The following is an 18847-nucleotide window of genomic DNA, read 5'->3' on the forward strand; positions in this document are numbered from 1 at the left end:
ACTGAAATACAAAAACAATAAACGTGGAACGAACGAAACCCAAAACAGTACCGTGTGGTGAAAAAACACAGACACGGAAACAAACACCCACAAACAAACAGTGAAACCCAGGCTACCTAAGTATGATTCTCAATCAGAGACAACTAATGACACCTGCCTCTGATTGAGAACCATACTAGGCCGAAACATAGAAATGCCCAAATCATAGAAAAACAAACATAGACTGCGCACCCCAACTCACACCCTGACCATACTAAATAAATACAAAACAAAGGAAATAAAGGTCAGAACGTGACACCTATTTCTATTAATCATTCTTGAGATATTTCTACAACTTGATTGGAGTCCACCTGTGGTAAATTCAATTGATTGGACATGATTTGGAAAGGCACACACCTGTCTATATCAGGTCCCACAGTTAGCGGTGCATGTCATAGCAAAAAACAAGCCATGAGCTTGAAGAAATTGTCCCTAGAGCTCCGAGAGAGGATTGTGTCAAGGCACATATCTGGTGAAGGGTACCAAATATGTCTGCAGCATTGAAGGTCCCCAAGAACACAATGGCCCCCAACATTCTTAAATGGAAACTGAAATGGTCCACTCACACAGACAGTGTGGTGAAGAAGGCGCAACAGCGCCTCTTCAACCTCAGGAGGCTGAAGAAATTTGGCTTGTCACCCAAAACCCTACCAAACTTTTACAGATGCACAATCGAGAGCATCCTGTCGGGCTGTATCACAGCCTGGTATGGCAACTGCACCGCCCTCAACCGCAAGGCTCTCCAGAGGGTGGTGCGGTCTGCATAACGCATCACCGGGAGCAAACTACCAGCCCTCCATGACACCTACAGCACCCAATGTCACAGGAAGCCAAAAAGATCATCAAGAACATCAACCACCCGAGCCACTGCCTGTTCACACCGCTACCATCCAGAAGGCGAGGTCAGTATAGATGCATCAAAGCTGGGACCGAGAGACTGAAAAACAGCTTCTATCTCATGGCCATCAGACTGCTAAACAGCAATCATTAACTCAGAGAGGCTGCTGCCTACATTGAGACCCAATCACTGGCCACTTTAATAAATGGATCACTAGTCACTTTACATTGCAATGCATTCTAAATAATGCCACATTAATAATGTTTACATATCTTACATTTCTCATATCACATGTATATTCCATATTTTATACCATCTATTGCACCTTGCCTTTGTGGCTTTTCTTATTTTTCTCACATGTACATATTCTCATTCACCCCTTTAGATTTGTGGGTATTAGGTAGTTGTTGGAGAATTGTTAGATTACTTGTTAGATATTACTGCACTGTCGGAAATGGAAGCACAAGCATTTCGCTACACTCGCATTAATATCTGCTAACCGGTGTAAGTGACAAATAAAAATTGATTTGATTTGAAGAAATTTGAAACCCCCAAGACTCTTCCCGGAGCTAGCCGCCCGGCCAGACTGCGCAATCCGGGGAGAATGGCCTTAGTTAGGGAGGTGACTAAGAACCCAATGGTCACTCTGGCAGAGCTATAGAGTTCCTCTGTGGATATGGGAGAACCTTCCAGAAGGACAACCATCTCTGCAGCACTCCACCAATCAGGCCTTTATGGTAGAGTGGCCAGACGGAAGCCACTCCTCAGTAAAAGGCACATGACAGCCCACTTGGAGTTTGCCAAAGGGCACCTAAAGACTCTCAGACCATGAGAAGCAACATTCTCTGGTCTGATGAAACTAAGATTGAACTCTTTGGCCTGAATGGCAAGCATGACGTTTGGAGGAAAACTGGCACCATCCCGACGGTGAAGCATCATGCTGTGGGGATGGTTTTTCAGCGGCAGGGACTGGGAGACTTGTCAGGATCGAAGGAAAGATGAACGAGCAAAGTACAGAGAGATCCTTGATGAAAACCTGCCCCAGAGCTCTCAGGACCTCAGACTGGGGAGAAGGTTCACCTTCCAACAGGACAACGACTTTAAGCACACAGCCAACAAAATGCAGGAGTGACTTCTGGACAAGTCTCTGAATGTCCTTGAGTGGCTAGCCAGAGCCCGGACTTGAATCTGATTGAATATCTTTAGAGAAACCTGAAAATAGCTGTGCAGCAACGCGCCCATCCAACGTGACAGAGCTTGAGAGGATCTGCAGAGAAGAATGGTAGAAACTCCCCAAATACAGATGTGCCAAGCTTGTAGCGTCATACCCAAGAAGACTCAAAGCTGTAATCGCTACCGAAGTTGCTTCAACAAAGTACTGAGTTAAGGGTCTGAATACTTACGTAAATGTGATATTTCCTTTATTTATTTTTTTATAAATTAGCAAAAATTTCTACAAACCTCTTTTTGCTTTGTCATTATGGGATGTGTGTAGATTGATGAGGGAAAAAAACTATTCAATAAATTTTTTGAATAAAGCTGTAACCTAACAAAATGTTGAAAAAGTCAAGGGGTCTGAATACTTTCCGAAGGCACTGTATGTACAAACCATATACACACTCACTCACACCACTGCATTGACACTCCCACATACATTCACATTCATTAAACATGCACACACACACACACACACACAGACCGACACAACGCAAACACACATACATACATACACATTGCACACACATGCACATTCACACACACTTTTACACTCATCATTTGCTGCTGCTCTGTTATTTATTTTACTCGTGTTATTATCTATCCTGATACCCAGTCCTTGTTTTCTTATCTTGTATTGGGTTATTGAGATACACGATGACTCAACAAATCTGCCAATGCTCAAGTGGCATAGTACAGTAGGATTGTTCAAGATACAAAATGATGTGTGGACAGACAAGATTGTAGCTTAATCTGATCCTGTCAGTTCATAATTTCTTTACATTAGGTAATATCATTAATTGAATGAGTCAGCTATGTCTTAATATTATTGCTGCAGGTCAACAAAATGACTTCTTGCAGTCCAAAAGTTCAAATATTGTCTTTTCAAATATTGTCTTTTCATATTTTATTTTTTTCTACAACAGAGACAAACACAAGAAAGGACAAACTTTCAACACTGGACTAAATGTATTAGTTAAGCATTTCATGTAATAACATCAGCTTATTACAATGATGCCATAGACATGGAAAAGCAATTTCTCTCAGATGTTTGTGGGGAAAATTAAGTAGATCATGTCATTCTCATTCACGACAGCTCCGTCCGACATAGAGAGCAACAGTAATGGTGCCTTTTTGTAGGCACTAACTCCGCCATGGTTCGTTGGACAAAGCCTATGGGGAAATTAGTGGAGTTTTTGGAGGGGTTTTGGATAAATGCCAAAAATGAGTTATGTGGTAAACACAGGCTTAGAAGATCTTATATGTTTTGTTCTATGAGATCATCTTCATCAGCTAACTTTACTTTTTGTGAATTTGGAAGTAATTATGTAATCAGAAAAAGCACTAAGCACATAAAGGCTTCATAACTCATAAAGGTCATGTTAATTGACTGATATTATCTCAAAGAACAAAACGTTCAAGATCTCCTAAGCCTGTGTTAACCTCTGACCTTATTTCTGGCATTTATTCCAAAACCCTATTTTTTCCCTATCCATTTTCCCCATGGGAATGGTTGAACATATGAGAGGTACAGTTGAAGTCGGAAGTTTACACACACCGTAGCCAAATACATTTAAACTCGGTTTTTCACAATTCCTGACATTTAATCCATGTAAAAATTCCCTGTTTTGGGTCATTGAGGATCACCACTTTATTTTACAAATGTGAAATGTCAGAATAATAGTAGAGATAATTATTTATTTCAGCTTTTATTTCTTTCATCACATTCCCAGTGGGTCAAAAGTTTATATACCCTCAATTAGTATTTGGTAGCATTGCCTTTAAATTGTTTAACTTGGGTCAAACGTTTCGGGTAGCCTTCTACAAGCTTCCCACAATAAGTTGGGTGAATTTTGTCCCATTCCTCCTGACAGAGCTGGTGTAACTGAGTCGGGTTTGTAGGTCTCCTTGATGGCACACACTTTTTCAGTTCTGCCCACAAATTTTCTATAGGATTGAGATCAGGGCTTTGTGATGGCCACTCCAATACCTTGACTTTGTTGTCCTTAAGCCATTTTGCCACAACTTTGGAAGTATGCTTGGGATCATTGTCCATTTGGAAGACCCATTTGCGACCAAGCTTTAACTTCCTGACTGATGTCTTGAGATGTTGCTTCAATATATCCACATAGTTTTCCTGCCTCATGATGCCATCTATTTTGTGAAGTGCACCACTCCCTCCTGCAGTAAAGCACCCCCACAACATGATGCTGCCACCCCCGTGCCTCATGGTTGGGATGGTATTCTTCGGCTTGCAAGTCTCCCCCCTTTTTCATCCTAACATAATGATGGTCATTATAGCCAAACATATCTATTTTTGTTTCATCAGACCAGAGGAAATTTCTTTGCAAACCGTAGTCTGGCCTTTTTATGGCGGTTTTGGAACAGTGGCGTCTTCCTGGCTGAGAGGGCTTTTAGGTTATGTCGTTATAGGACTTGTTTTACTGTGGATATAGATACTTTTGTACCTGTTTCCTCCAGCATCTTCCCAGGTTCCTTTGCTGTTGTTCTGGGATTGATTTGCACTTTTCACACCAAAGTACATTCATCTCTAGGACACAGAATGCGTCTCCTTCCTGAGCAGTATGACAGCTACGTGGTCCCATGGTGTTTATACTTGCGTACTATTGTTTGTACAGATGAACATGGTACCTTCAGGTGTTTGTAAATTGCTCTCAAGGATGAACCAGACTTGTGGAGGTCTACAATTTGTTTTCTGAGGTCATGGCTGATTTATTTTGATTTTCCCATGATGTCAAGCAAAGAGGCACTGAGTTGGAAGGTAGGCCTTGAAATACATCCACGGGTACACCTCCAATTGACTCAAATGATGTCAATTAGCCTATCATAAGCTTCTAAAGCCATGACATAATTTTCTGGAATTTTACAAGCTATTTAAAGGCACAGTCAACTTAGTGTATGTAAACTTCTGACCCACTGGAATTGCGATACCGTGAATTATAAGTGAAATAATCTGTCTGCAAACGTTTGTTGGAAAAAATGACTTGTGTCATGTACAAAGTAGATGTCCTAACCGACTTGCCAAAACTATTGTTTGTTAACAAGAAATGTGTGGAGTGGTTGAAAAACAAGTTTTAATGACTCCAACCTAAGTGTATGTAAACTTTCATCTTGAACTGTAACGAATTTCCGTCTTTTAGGACTACAAGCTGGCGAGCTCTATTATCATCCATATTAATTAATGTTGATGGATAAGAGGCAGTTCCCCAGAAAACTGCAGATGACTTTGACATCTGTCTGACAAGGTAAGCAAGCTGGACAAGCCTTTTCCACAATGATGAGCTGTCTAATTTTCTTGGTAAGACGGCAGGAGGACAGTAACAGTAATTTGGTTGACATTTGAAACAAAAATATATACCATTAATAATATTTCGTTATAATACATTTTAATTACGGAAGTGGAGCTGTCTCTCAGTCAGGGTTTGGACTAGGTGGTATACAGTAACAGTTTTGTAGCAGGTTGGGAGAACTTACGCAGCAGGTTAGGAGAATTAGGCTATTTTAGTGGGCAATATTATAAACCCTCAATTAAACTAAATTATATATTGCAATGACTAAATACAAAGATAATAATATTTGTGGTATGCATCTTTCTTTTTTAAATGAGGACCTTTATTCTGAAGGATTGTTTTTAAACATCACCCGGAAGTACAGTACTTCGTCGTTGTCAATTATTTGTTTGTTGTCAGTAAAATCACCGATAGATGAGTAGAATATCTTTGGTAAAAGTAATTGCATGTGCAAATGTTGGCTATCTATAGAAAACGGGTTTAGTTTGCTAGCTAACTAGTATAGTAGCTAGCTTGCATGCAGATATCAACCTTTTTAGCCACGTTGTAAGCGCTTAGTGTATATTCTAGGCTTGGTCACTATCTAACCTTAGCATCAAACTCTTTAGCTAGCTAACAGTAGCTTGTTCCAGTGGCTATTTTTCTTTGCAAACTAGCTATGGATAACATTATTGATCCAGCATCAGAACAAGGTTAGTTTGTGTTAAATGTAGCCAAGTAGCTAAATGTAGAAAAATGATGTCATGACTCATTACATTTTTGTTTTGTTTTTACATGGACCATTCATATATGTCCTATAGCCTACACATCGCTTGTAATATTAACTAGCTGAGTTATGGAATTTATTTGTTTATCTGTTAATTGCTCTTCTCTTCGGTGACAGATCTCCCTTCTTTCTCCTTGCGTCTCCTGGTTCCACCTCTACGCCTGATGTCTGCTTTCATGTGGCAAGTGGCTCAACAACGTAATGTGATGCAATATGGAAAGCTGGAGGAGTTTGTGACTTTTGTGACAGAGATGGTTCCAGAGCTGCTGAGCTCCAGGCAGAGGACCCAACTCATTCTAGGACTGAGAGCAAGGGTGAGAGAGGTGGAAATGTTGAGGGTTGGGATGGGAAGAGTCTTATGATGGAACAAACTATGGGCAGCTACTAGCTGCAATTACTGTACGTCTGCCCTGCTCTGATTAATCAGGCTGTAATACACAATTCATTGATACATACACCCTGCAACGAATGCCTGCAAAATCATGCAAATGTTCATTACAAGCCAGAATGTTGAATAAAATTCTCTGGGGAATTGTCCTTCTGCTATTGCACCAAACATTTCCACAGGAAATCATTGTTTACCCAACCTTTTAGAGATATGGTTCAGCACCTTGGTAAAATTTGTTTTACATTGGATATTTGTCATTCTCTCGTCAATAGCTATAGAACCAACCGTTCCATGACAATGGGAAAATGTATATTCTGAATCAGGGGAGGATGGAGAACAATCCACACCTTTTTGTGTGAATATTTTCATTATTTCTTTCCCCTACAATTCCACACAAAACAAATTCTCCATCCTCCTGATTCAGAATATACAATTTTCATTATCATTGCAAGATTGGAGAGAGAAAAAATCCAATGTACAGTTAACTTTACTTAGTAAGGCCCTAGACAATACTTCCCTGTGGATATTTTATCTAAAATTTCAAGCATCTGAAGGACAAACAACACAGACAACTGGTAGAGTAAGTTTACATTTAACTTTATTTAACATTCTGGCTTGTAAGGAACACTTACAAAATTTTGCAGGCATTCATTTCAGGCTGTATGTACCAATAAATGGTGTATTACAGCCTGATTAATCAGACTACCCTGGCCCTAGTCCTGCTTTTCACATATCCACCTCTGTTCCAGATGGTTTTAGAGTTGTGTTGCAGTGCGGGCACAGCTGACCTCCTGACTATCCAGGCCCACTTGAACATAATCCACACTTTGACAGAAAAATCCTTACACAAAGAGGTAGGTTAAATAGACAACACTTTATGAATGAGACACTGGAGAACATTATTTCTGAGGGATACACTCCTGTACCTTTGTCAGATGTTTTGTTTGCTTGCACCTAATGACAGAGTCATGGTGATGAATTGGAGGCTTCAGATTCTAACTTTGTGGAGCTAGTCCAAACCCTGCTGGGAGACCCTTCTGAGAGGGAGCATTTCTTCCAGGTGAGGAACTTTCTCTCTAGACTTCTTTATGATCCTTTTGCTTGAATATATTTCTGAAGTAGGCTACCAGTTGAACATCTACTTAGATCAACTGCTCCTCCATTGTTCCCACAATTAAGGGAGGAGGCTGATGACATCAGACCAACTCCTTGAATGGCCTACGCTTGAAGTTTGCACTATTGTGCTTAATGTTTTGAATGTACACACCCTTACATGTGTGTACATTACTCTACTTATACTTGGGATATTGTTTCTCAACAGGTATGCAAGTTCCCAAATAGCTGGAGTGCATCTTTAATGGACCCATTTCATGCTAAATTGTCTATTTTACAGGAGGTGTTCCCAGTCCACTATGGCCCTCGGTATGACACAGCGCTGCAGACACTGGTGTGGGAGTTCCTCTCCAGACTGGAGGAGCTGCTGCCTGTACCAGGCCTCACGCAGGTACTGAGGAAAACATCTCTGTTCTAAAAGATTGACGGAACATGGCATAATGTGGCTCTACAGATGAATTTAATGGTGTATCTGGTCATTTCAAAATGTGTCTAAAACCTCAAGTGGCTGGTACAATGTATTTGAACTTTTTATTATGCTGTATTCCCCTTGCCCTGCTCCTCTTAGACAACAGCATGGCTCAGTGCTGCCCCCTCTGTCCTGGAGGAATGTGGACAGACTGTCTTTGACCCTGAACAACTGAAGACAGTGCTGCAGCACCATCAGCGTCATGGAAACATGAACAAGAGTAAGTCTCCTTCCAGATAATGGCTATGAAGTAAATAGTCCAATTGGACACCTCTTGTATTTTTTACTTGGCAATATAGGTGAGTATAACTGATCTCTCCTACCCAGGTCATGTCTCTAAATACACTGCAGATACCATCCTGTCCACACTGTCCCTCCCTCCAAAAATGAGAGTTGTTATTAACTATGAGCCAGACAACTCTGACAATGGGAGGCAATACTCAGATGAATGCATAGATAATGGGGTCTGTGAAAATGAAGCCCACAATGAAATCCTGGATGAAAGCACTGATAGATGTTTGGAGGATCTAGGACTGTCAACATCAGAGCAACAGGAGGGTCTGCCACCTGCAGAGACCTCAGTGTTGGTTACTCCAGTACCCTGTGATGGTAAGGAAAATAAAAAAAGTCACTCATCCATTGTTTGACTTGTAAAGTATATGAATTACAATGTAACTGCCAAAATAATATAAACACTTCAGTAAATAAGGGATACGAAGTATATTGAAAGCAGGTGCTTCCACACAGGTGTGGTTATTGATTTAATTAAACAATTAAAGTCACATCATGCTTAGGGTCATGTATAAAAATGCTGGGCAGGCCATTATGGCTATTATGGCCTTCCATGGCTATGCTCCCATCCACAATGCACGAATGGTAACTGAATGGTTTGAGCATGAAAACGATGTTAACTGTGCCATGGCCGTCGGTCACAGATCTCAACCCAATTGAACACTTATGGAAGATTATGGAGAGGTGCCATAGACAGCATTTTCCACCACCATCAACAAAGGACAAAACTATGAAATCTCTTGTGGAAGAATGGTGTCGCATCCCTCCAATAGAGTTCCAGATACTTGTAGAATCTATGCCAAGGTGCCCAACTCGTGGTGGCCCAAAGCCCTTTGAAAACATTTTATATTGGTGTTTCCTTTAGTTTGTCAGTTACCTGTGTAAAGTAAATATTTATATATATATATATATATATATATATAGTGGTTATGTAATCTTATCTCCTGTATTTTCTCCTTACAGAATTGAACTTGGATCATTCTCTCAACGTAATGGTGAATGCTGACGAGCCATGCCAGGTTCTTAACTGCACTCTACCTCCATTCAATCACAGTGAAATGGCCAACCTCTGCAAGGACAATACCGACCAAGTAGAAAAGGACAGCAAGCAGGTTGACAAGAAAGAAGAAGTGGTCAGAAAGGGGGACAAAAATAATGAGATCAAACAGGTTGACAAGAAAGAAGAAGTGGTCAGAAAGGGGGACAAAAAGAATGAGATCAAACAGGTTGACAAGAAAGAAGAAGTGGTCAGAAAGGGGGACAAAAAGAATGAGATCAAACAGGTTGACAAGAAAGAAGAAGTGGTCAGAAAGGGGGACAAAAATAATGAGATCAAACAGGTTGACAAGAAAGGAGAAGTGGTCAGAAAGGGGGACAAAAAGAATGAGATCAAACAGGTTGACAAGAAAACAAAGGTGGTCAGAAAGGGGGACAAAAAGGTTGACAAGAAAAAAGAGGGATCCCCTGTACCCCAAAACAGGACTCATACATGTGAGTGTGGGAAGGTTTTCAAAAAACCATCACTGCTGACGCTACATATGGGAGTTCACACGATGCCATATCATTGTGACCAGTGTCCCAAACGATATGCTACTCCTGGGGCTCTGAAAAAACACCAGTTACTTCACACAGAAGAAAGACCATTTGCATGTGAACACTGTGACCGGAGGTACAGGAGTGCATATGATCTCAAAGTGCACGTACGCATTCACTCTGGGGAGCGCCGTCACATGTGTACCATCTGTGGTAAGAGGTTTACCCAGCAGTGTGCACTAGTGAGACACATGCGAATGCATGCTGGGGAGAAGAATTATTTATGTAGCATATGTGGTAAGGCATTCCTTACCTTAGGAGAACTGCGTCTGCATACACGAACGCACACAGGAGAAAACCCCCACACCTGTAAACATTGTGGAAAGGGTTTCAAAGCATCTTGCCATCTTATGGTTCATCTGCGATCTCATACAGGCGAGCGTCCTTACACCTGCACCCAATGCCCCAAGTCTTTCACTACTTCAGACGCTCTTAGAAAGCACGTATATACTCACACTGGGGAGAAACCTCACCAGTGCTCAGAGTGTGGGAAAACATTTTCTCAAAGGGGTAATATGGTAAATCATATGAGAAGAGTTCATAAACCGGTTAAGATTCTCCAAAAGCAGTCCAACAGAAAGACAGACAAAGTCTCATAAAAAGATCGAAGAGATCGAAAGGAACCATGTAGGAGTTCATTCCAATGTAAATACTAGTACTATACACATGATTTTACAGCTCTTTTGTATATCAGATTATCATACCAAAACATGTTTTTCAATACATTTCTTCAGATTTGTCATGTCTACACATGATATTCGAGACTACAAATAATGATAATGATTTTAGAAGCGGGATTATGATTGACCCAATTTAAACGGTTTAAAAACTTCTTAGGGCTGAGATCCTGTTAATGGGATCGATATGACAACAGCCAGTGAAAGTGCAGGGCGCCAAATTCAAACAGAAATCTCATAATTTAAATTCCTCAAACATACAAGTATCTTATACCATTTTAAAGGTAATCTTCTTGTTAATCCCACCACAGTGTCCGATTTCAAATAGGCTTTACAGCGAAAGCACCACAAACGATTATGTTAGGTCAGAATCAAGTCACAGAAAAACAGCCATTTTTCCAGCCAAAGAGTGGAGTCACAAAAATCAGAAAGAGAGAATTAATCACTAACCTTTGATGATCTTCATCAGATGACACTCATAGGACTTCATGTTACACAATACATGTATGTTTTGTTTGATAAAGTTCATATTTATATTAAAAAAATCTCAGTATACATTGGTATACTCAGTAGTTCCAAAAACATCCAATGATTTTGCAGAGAGCCACATCAATTTACAGAAATACTCATTATAAATGTTGATGAAAATACAAGTGTTATACATGGAACTTTAGATAAACTTCTCCTTAATGCAACCACTGTGTCAGATTTCAAAAAAGCTTTACAGTTTTAGAAACTTCAGAGTGTTTTCTATCCAAATATACTAATAATATGCATATATTAGCAACTGGGACTGAGTAGCAGGCACTTTACTCTGGACATCTTATTCATCCAAGCTACTCAATACTGCACCCAGCCATAAGAAGTTAAACCTCCAGATTCCTTTACACTTGTAAAATATGGAGAAACAATGCATCCCCAACTACCTCCAGAGGTTTTCAGGAAGATTTGATCGCATTCGGTTCATGATGTCTTTTTAATTGCCTACACTTCAAAAAATGTGGGCACAATCAGATTGTTGAAGATCAGAACGTATGTTAGAGCAAGGTATAAACGGGCTTGATTCAATCTGTATTGCAGAATGATCACAGAAGATTCGCATTATAGCTCGATTAAAATTTAAAGGCAAAGTTCCTGTGTTTGCGGAGACTGCTTTCACGGAAAATGCTGCATATGTCGACTCAATCGGAAATAACCTTTAAATTTGAGCACAGATCTTCTGTGATACAGATTGAATCCAGCCAGTCTATACATTTCTCTCCCAGATTTGCAAAACCAGTGGTGCAAAGTTTGAGGTCCAGGGTTCAAATCCATCTTTTCTTGTTTGTTGGGTTATTGAGATATACAATATGACTCAACAAATCTACCAATCCAAGTGGTGCATTAGGATTGTTCCAAGACACAAAATCATGTTTGGACAGACAAAAATTGTAGCTTCTAATCCTCTGTTCCTTATTTCTTTACATTAGGTAATATCATTCATTGAATGAGTCAGCTGTGCCATAATATTAGTGCTGCAGGACAACAAAACAATTTCTTGCAGTCAAAGTTCAAATATTGTCTTTTCATTTGAGTTGAAATCCGCTACAACAGAAAACAACACAAGGACAAACTTTCAACACTGGTTTAAATGTATTAAGCATTTCATATTACAATGACGTCATTTCTCTCAGATGTTTGTGGGGAAAAGTAGAACATGACATTCTCATACATGACAGCTCCGTCTGACATGTTGGCAAAGTTTCCTCCCAATCATTTACTCTTTGGGCTGGTTTCCCGGACTCTTCGTCAGCCTAGTCCTAGACTAAAAACTGTGTTCACGGGAGATTCTCCATTGAACGTTCTTCTCAATCCAAAACTAGGTTTAAGGCTGGATTTAATCCGTATCGCTGAAGAGCTGCGCCACAGTTTCTAAACCCAGAGACGTCCGGGAAAGCTTGTGAAACAGACCATGCAAACCAGGCTGGGGTTTGAGAAGTCAATGAGAGAAGTGAAATTATGAATTAGTTGTTCTCCATTTAAAGGCACAACATAGCTTCGAGACAATATCTTAAGTAGTTGAACATGTTATTACTCCAACATCGTGAAAGTGACAAACTAACACGTTTACATTTTTGTGCCTTTGATTTGAGGCCTGCACATGCGCAGTACGGTGCGAGACGACCGTTAGACCTGATGACGTGTTTCTGCAATGAGCATAGCTAGCCAATGTCGCCATGACATCGCCAACAAGTATAGTCAGGGATTTCTTTTGGAGAAGCAGTTTGCACCTACGTTACTGTCTTTGGCTGCACAATAGAGATGTAAAGGCAATGTTCCCGCGTTTGTGGAGACCGCATTCATGGTAAACGCTGCATATGTCGGCCCAATCAGAAATGATAAACATTTAAACCGCACTAGAGCGCTACAGATTGAATCCAGCCCTTAATCTGCGTCTGAAAAACCGTTGATTTTAGACATGTTTACAAAGATGGGCCCTTAAAAGACTTCTAAGAAAACCATACGCTGTTGGTGCAACATTTAAGACCTGTCCTAATAGATGCGTAGATTAGATTTATTTTTACCCCAAGAGATTTCAGTGCAGAGTCATTCTAGCGAGCAATGACACCCACCATCGCAGATTGTTCAGAAATAGTTTTTTTAGAAACAGTTAAGATTGGCATTCCTGAAACATTATTTTGTTGAAATGTAATTTTATCTCTGAAAAATTAAGCTAATTGATTACACCCAAATTGGCCATTTAAATGTATAGGATTCCGATAAAATTCAATAAACAAAGTACCCAACATCCAATTTGGACCAAAAATATTAATTGGTAGGAAGAAGTTTGGTCCAGACGTTGGGTACTTTGTTTATTGAATATTATCTGAATCTTATGAATTAAAATGGACAATTGGAGTAATTATCTTAATTTCTCAGATTAAATAATGTTTCAGGAATGCTAATCGTATCAGTTACTCACTACTGAAACGATTTCAGAAAAATCTGGAGATTGGTGTCAATCCTCTTGCGCTTTTTGATGTGGAACGACCCTGCATCTTTGGGCATTTAGTGGTAAGTTGTGTCTAATAACCACCAAAAGATGGGGCACTTTTTAGGGTTTAAAAACCCTATTTGTTTACGGTTTGCATTTCGATGTCCTCTGACCTATTCTGACATATGTGTGAATGCACTGGTCTGGGACCAAGACATGCCAGTGTAGAAGACAGAGCCATGCAGTCAGTAACATACACTGTGATAAACATTATACTTCCAGACTTATAACTCCACTATCATCGTAAGCCTCTGGTCATTTCAACAATACAAAAACATCAATGAAACCAAGCCATCAGTGCATGCACCAAGCTGTCCACAGAGTAGCAGGATAAAACCAAAGTTAATTCATTTTACGTACAACTATTGTCTTTGTCAGCATTATGCATTCTTTTAAATATTGTAAAAATATTCCAATACTATGTAGTGATTATTTACAATTCAGTAAGGCATGCTAATCTCCGCTGTGTAAGTTAAGAGCCATTGTTCTTGTGTTAGTGGTTTACATTTCGGTGACACAACTCAACCCTTCTTCATGATCCAAACTAGGACATCAATAATACTGAATGGAACGAGCTTTAGGTCAGCCTGTTGACCTTGACGTGCGTCCCCCGGCTTTGCTGTTGGTGGGTTTCCCTGGTATCAACTAGTCCACAACCAAATAACAACCTTTTATCTCACACAGTCCTCTCTCCACAAGGCTGAAGAGCCACAGAGTGGAGTTCGATCTATTGACAGATACAGTCCAATAACAATTCTCACCATTACAAATGCATCACTTTTAAAGTGGAGGCAGATACAGTGGCCCCTGTAAAGGTATTTACAGAGCATGTTCTGTTTTAACAAATTAAGTACATTCAGGTTGACCACTACCAATCACATTGTCTAACTTGCTTTGGTTCATCATTTTCTTTTTAACTTCATAAAAATGATTAGCCATGTAAGACAATCGACAAACCCACAATTCTTCAAGAGGTTACAAATGAGAAAAGAAAACCACTCAACACAAACAAGACATTATCTATAAAAACTGTAAGTGGTAAGTACAAATTCTACAGGCCCTTCCAAAGTAAAAGTGCAACGGTAAACGTACAGCATACTAAAATACACCAATGATGAAAGTGAGTAACCACATAAATTGCATAATGTAACATTTTTGCATGTATAATCAATATGAAATGACCAACATTAAGACCCTAGCTAAATGTTTTGTGAGATGTATTCTGCCACCCAGTGGCAGACCAGATTCTACAGCTATTGACATCAGTCACACAAAAAACATAATCACAAAACTGATCAACAATTAGTCACTAGACTGCTGTGTTGACCATAAATGGTGCATCAGATCTCTGGAGCATAGCTGCCATGTCTATAAGTCTGTTATAACAGCCTTTACTGTTCTTAAAGTCTTTAAAACAGAAAAATAGTTCTAATAAGGCAGTCAGATATGGCTCTGCTACACACCACAGGTCTCACACAAGGTGGCCTATCTGTGTAAAATGTGGTTTTCTGACCCATCTGTTTCTGTAACAAATGGCCATTAGACTTTTGAGACCTCTGTCTTTGTAAATCATGGTTGTCTGAATATATTTTAATTTCCTCTATATCGCCTGATCTCCAAGGGACTTTCTTCAGTCTCAACCCCTACAAACATCTGGATTTCCTCATGGTTGTCCAGGGGCAGCAGTTGACTCTTTAGTTAAGTCATCACATGACTGTGATCGTGCACTTTGACACATGACTGTGATTGTGCACCATTAGCTTGCTATATGATGGTAACAGGGTGCTAGGTGGTATTAATACCATATTTCTCACATCTACTCAGTCGTGGTACTCAATCTTCGAGAGGAGATGGAGAAGTGCACAGACGTGAGGCTAAAACGTTCTGTTTGAAATTGGGCCTTCTGTACCTCAAAAGATGCTATGCTTTTCAAACAGTCATGCAAGGACATGGTCGAGCTTTCCACCAGTGGCAGAACAGCCAAAACGAGGCAAACATTCTAAATCCTGTAGTCTTGACAAAACTGTTGGGGGTCTCTTTTCTTGTGGAAGATGGAGAAAACTCAGCAGAGAGAAGGAAGGATGGCATTGTGGGAGGACAGGGTGGAGATCAGAGGAGGCTAGTGGGATGAGCTGCCGGCGCAAGTGCTCATTGTAATGGTTGGTACCATTCCATTCCAGCCATTACATTGAGCCCGTCCTCCTATAGCTCCTCCCACCAGCCTCCTCTGGTGGAGCTCCAATGGAGATAAGAGATGGATCCTCCAGGGGAGAAGCTGACTCAACTCCAGCAGAGGGTCACTGATAGTAGCCAGCAGAAGGTAAAGGTCAGGGGTCAGACGTAGATGCCTTCAGGGTTGAGGCCTGAAGACACTGGACTCTGTAAAGTCCGGAGGTCACTGGGGAGGAGGCGGGAGGAGCCCAGCCGTTTCAGCGAGCCTGATTGGAGGTCTGGAGAGAGGCGAGGAGGAAGTCATCAAAGTCTACTTTAAGTAGTATTTTTTATTTTAAATTATACTTCTTTACTTTCAGGTTGAGCAGTTAAGTGTGTAGATTGGACTGTGGCGTGACAAAACGTAACATTACTAGCCAAATAAAGAGCTTTACAAAAACCTGACATGGTGTACTAACTTCCACTAGGGGGTAGTGTTGGATAATACAATAATGTTTGAAATGTCTGAGCCAAGATTGGGCAAAAACATTCTGACTAGGATGCTTTGTAATGCTTGTGTGTACCGGTCTTATTCTTCTGGTCATTGGGCTGGGCTGGTAGAACGGTGACCTTGGTGCCCGTCTGATGGATGAACTGCTGAAGGTTCACCTGTCTCAGCTCCCTGGTCAACTGCTCCAACTCATGCTCCTTCTCCTGCAACAAACAACCACTCAACTAGTCATTTACTTGCCCTGCAGTTTCTAATGTCAGTTCCACTTCCCTGTATACTTGGTTTGGCCACTGATGGGGGCCCGCCTGGCCACTCACGCCTAACAAGCAACTTTATAGATTCATACGATGTTTAAAATATTATATTTTTCTCTTGTGGAATGTTATTCCTTTACATTTAAGGCTATTTGCAGGTGGAACTGTTGCATTGAGAAGAACATTTAAAATCAGACAGTTTACCGTTACATACGTGTTGCAGGTTGTTAAACCCACTAATAAAGGAGCAGTTTTCTAGGGCCCAGAAAGGAAGAGTTGGTTCAAGGGAAAGAGTCATGTAAGTCTGGTGGAGTAGATCTGCAGTTCTTTTCAGGCCTCAACATCACCAGTTGTATATAAAACTCACCACCCGATTCTTCAAAAAAACATTTTTTACCTCACGCCCACACTATGGTTGCATTTAGACAGGCAGCCAATTCTGAGATTTTTTCAGGGTGGAGTACACCATATAGGCTGCGTTTAGACAGGCAGCCAATACTGATCTTATTTTCACTAATTGGTCTTTTGACCAATCAGATCAGCCATGATAAAGAGCTGATGTGAAAAGATCAGTTTTAATTGGTCAAAAGACCAATAAGTGAAAATAAGATCAGTATTGGCTGCCTGTCAAAACACAGCCTATATGGTGTACTCCACCCTGTAAGTAAACATTACATCATGAGGACTAATAAGAGGCCTCCAAAATTTTCCTACTAAAAACACAGGGCCCTTTTCAATCAAACACAGTAACTTCAAAAACATTTGTCCCAAGCAGTGAGAAACGATGCTTGAATTAATAAAACAGTTCTGTTTCATTGTAAACATGGTTTTGTCAAGTCGGAAGTTTACATACACTTGGGTTGGAGTCATTATATCTCGTTTTTCAACCACTCCACAAATTTCTTGTTAAGAAACTATAGTTTTGGCAAATTGGTTAGGACATCTACTTTGTGCATGACAGAAGTAATTTTTCCAACAGTTGATTACAGACAGATTATTTCACTATCACAATTCCAGTGGGTCAGAAGTTTACATACACTAAGTTGACTGTGCCTTTAAACAGCTTGGAAAATTCCAGAAAATGTCATGGCTTTAGAAGCTTCTGTTAGGCTAATTGACATCATTTGAGTCAATTGGAGGTGTACCTGTGGATGTATTTCAAGGCCTACCTTCAAACTCAGTGCCTCTGCTTGACATCATGGGAAAATCAAAAGAAATCAGCCAAGACCTCAGACGGAGACCTCCACAAGTCTGGTTCATCCTTGGGAGCAATTTCCAAACGCCTGAAGGTACCATGTTCATCTGTACAAACAATAGTACGCAAGTATAAACACCATGGGACCACACAGCCATCATACCACTCAGGAAGGAGACGCGTTCTGTCTCCTAGAGACAAATGTACTTTGGTACACTGCAAATCAATCCCAGAACAACAGCAAAGGACCTTGTGAAGATGCTGGAGGAAACAGGTACAAAAGTATCTATATCCACAGTAAAATGAGTCCTATAAATCGACATAACCTGAAAGGCCGCTCAGCGTGGAAGAAGCCGCTGCTCAAAAACCACTATAAAAAAGCCAGACTACGGTTTGCAGCTGTACATGGGGACAAAGATCGTACTTTTGGAGAAATGTCCTCTGGTCTGATGAAACAAAAATAGAACTGTTTGGCCATAATGATCATCATTATGTTTGGAGGAAAAAGGGGGAGGCTTGCAAGCCGAAGAACACCATCCCAACCGTGAAGCAAGGGGGTGGCAGCATCATGTTGTGGGGGTGCTTTGCTGCAGGAGGGAGTGGTGCACTTCACAAAATAGATGGCATCATGAGGCAGGAAAATTATGTGGATATATTGAAGCAACATCTCAAGACATAAGTCAGGAAATTAAAGCTTGGTCACAATTGGGTCTTCCAAATGGACAATGACCCCAAGCATACTTCCAAAGTTGTGGCAAAATGGCTTAAGGACAACAAAGTCAAGGTATTGGAGTGGCCAACACAAGGCCCTGACCTCAATCCCATAGAAAATGTGTGGGCAGAACTGAAAAGGAGTGTGCGAGCAAGGAGGCCAACAAACCTGACTCAGTTACACCAGCTCTGTCAGGAGGAATGGTCCAAAATTCACCCAACTTATTTTGGGAAGCTTGTGGAAGGCTACCTGAAACGTTTGACCAAAGTTAAACAATTTAAAGGCAAAGC

The 18847-nt window shown here is 40.5% G+C and overlaps 2 protein-coding genes across 4 annotated transcripts in view; one reads left to right on the forward strand and one right to left on the reverse strand.

Moving 5' to 3' along the window:
• Positions 1-5746: 5746 nt before the first annotated feature.
• On the forward strand, positions 5747-11395 carry LOC139392755 (zinc finger protein 345-like). Of its 3 annotated transcripts, XM_071140999.1 has the most exons (9): positions 5754-6095; positions 6287-6483; positions 7307-7411; positions 7522-7617; positions 7951-8061; positions 8239-8359; positions 8467-8748; positions 9394-9542; positions 9714-11395. In XM_071140999.1, the coding sequence occupies exons 1-9, from the start codon at positions 6062-6064 to the stop codon at positions 10620-10622; spliced, it is 2004 nt and encodes a 667-aa protein (XP_070997100.1). In that variant the 5' UTR covers positions 5754-6061; the 3' UTR covers positions 10623-11395. The 3 variants fall into 3 exon arrangements, with proteins under 3 accessions (XP_070997099.1, XP_070997100.1, XP_070997101.1); XM_071140998.1 differs by having other exon boundaries at positions 5747-6095; positions 9394-11395; XM_071141000.1 differs by lacking the exon at positions 8467-8748 and having other exon boundaries at positions 5798-6095; positions 9394-11395.
• Positions 11396-13855: 2460 nt separating this feature from the next.
• LOC139393199 (ras association domain-containing protein 8-like) overlaps positions 13856-18847 on the reverse strand; it is a 28392-nt gene continuing 23400 nt past the window's right edge. Inside the window, exons 4-5 of the mRNA XM_071141634.1 lie at positions 16470-16599; positions 13856-16184 (exon numbers count right to left, since the gene is read on the reverse strand). Coding sequence (XP_070997735.1) covers positions 16069-16184; positions 16470-16599 — 246 coding nt within the window. The 3' untranslated portion in view covers positions 13856-16068. The remainder of the gene's footprint in view (positions 16185-16469; positions 16600-18847) is intronic.

Source organism: Oncorhynchus clarkii, chromosome 33, assembly GCF_045791955.1.
Source record: "Oncorhynchus clarkii lewisi isolate Uvic-CL-2024 chromosome 33, UVic_Ocla_1.0, whole genome shotgun sequence".
Taxonomy (NCBI): domain Eukaryota; kingdom Metazoa; phylum Chordata; class Actinopteri; order Salmoniformes; family Salmonidae; genus Oncorhynchus; species Oncorhynchus clarkii.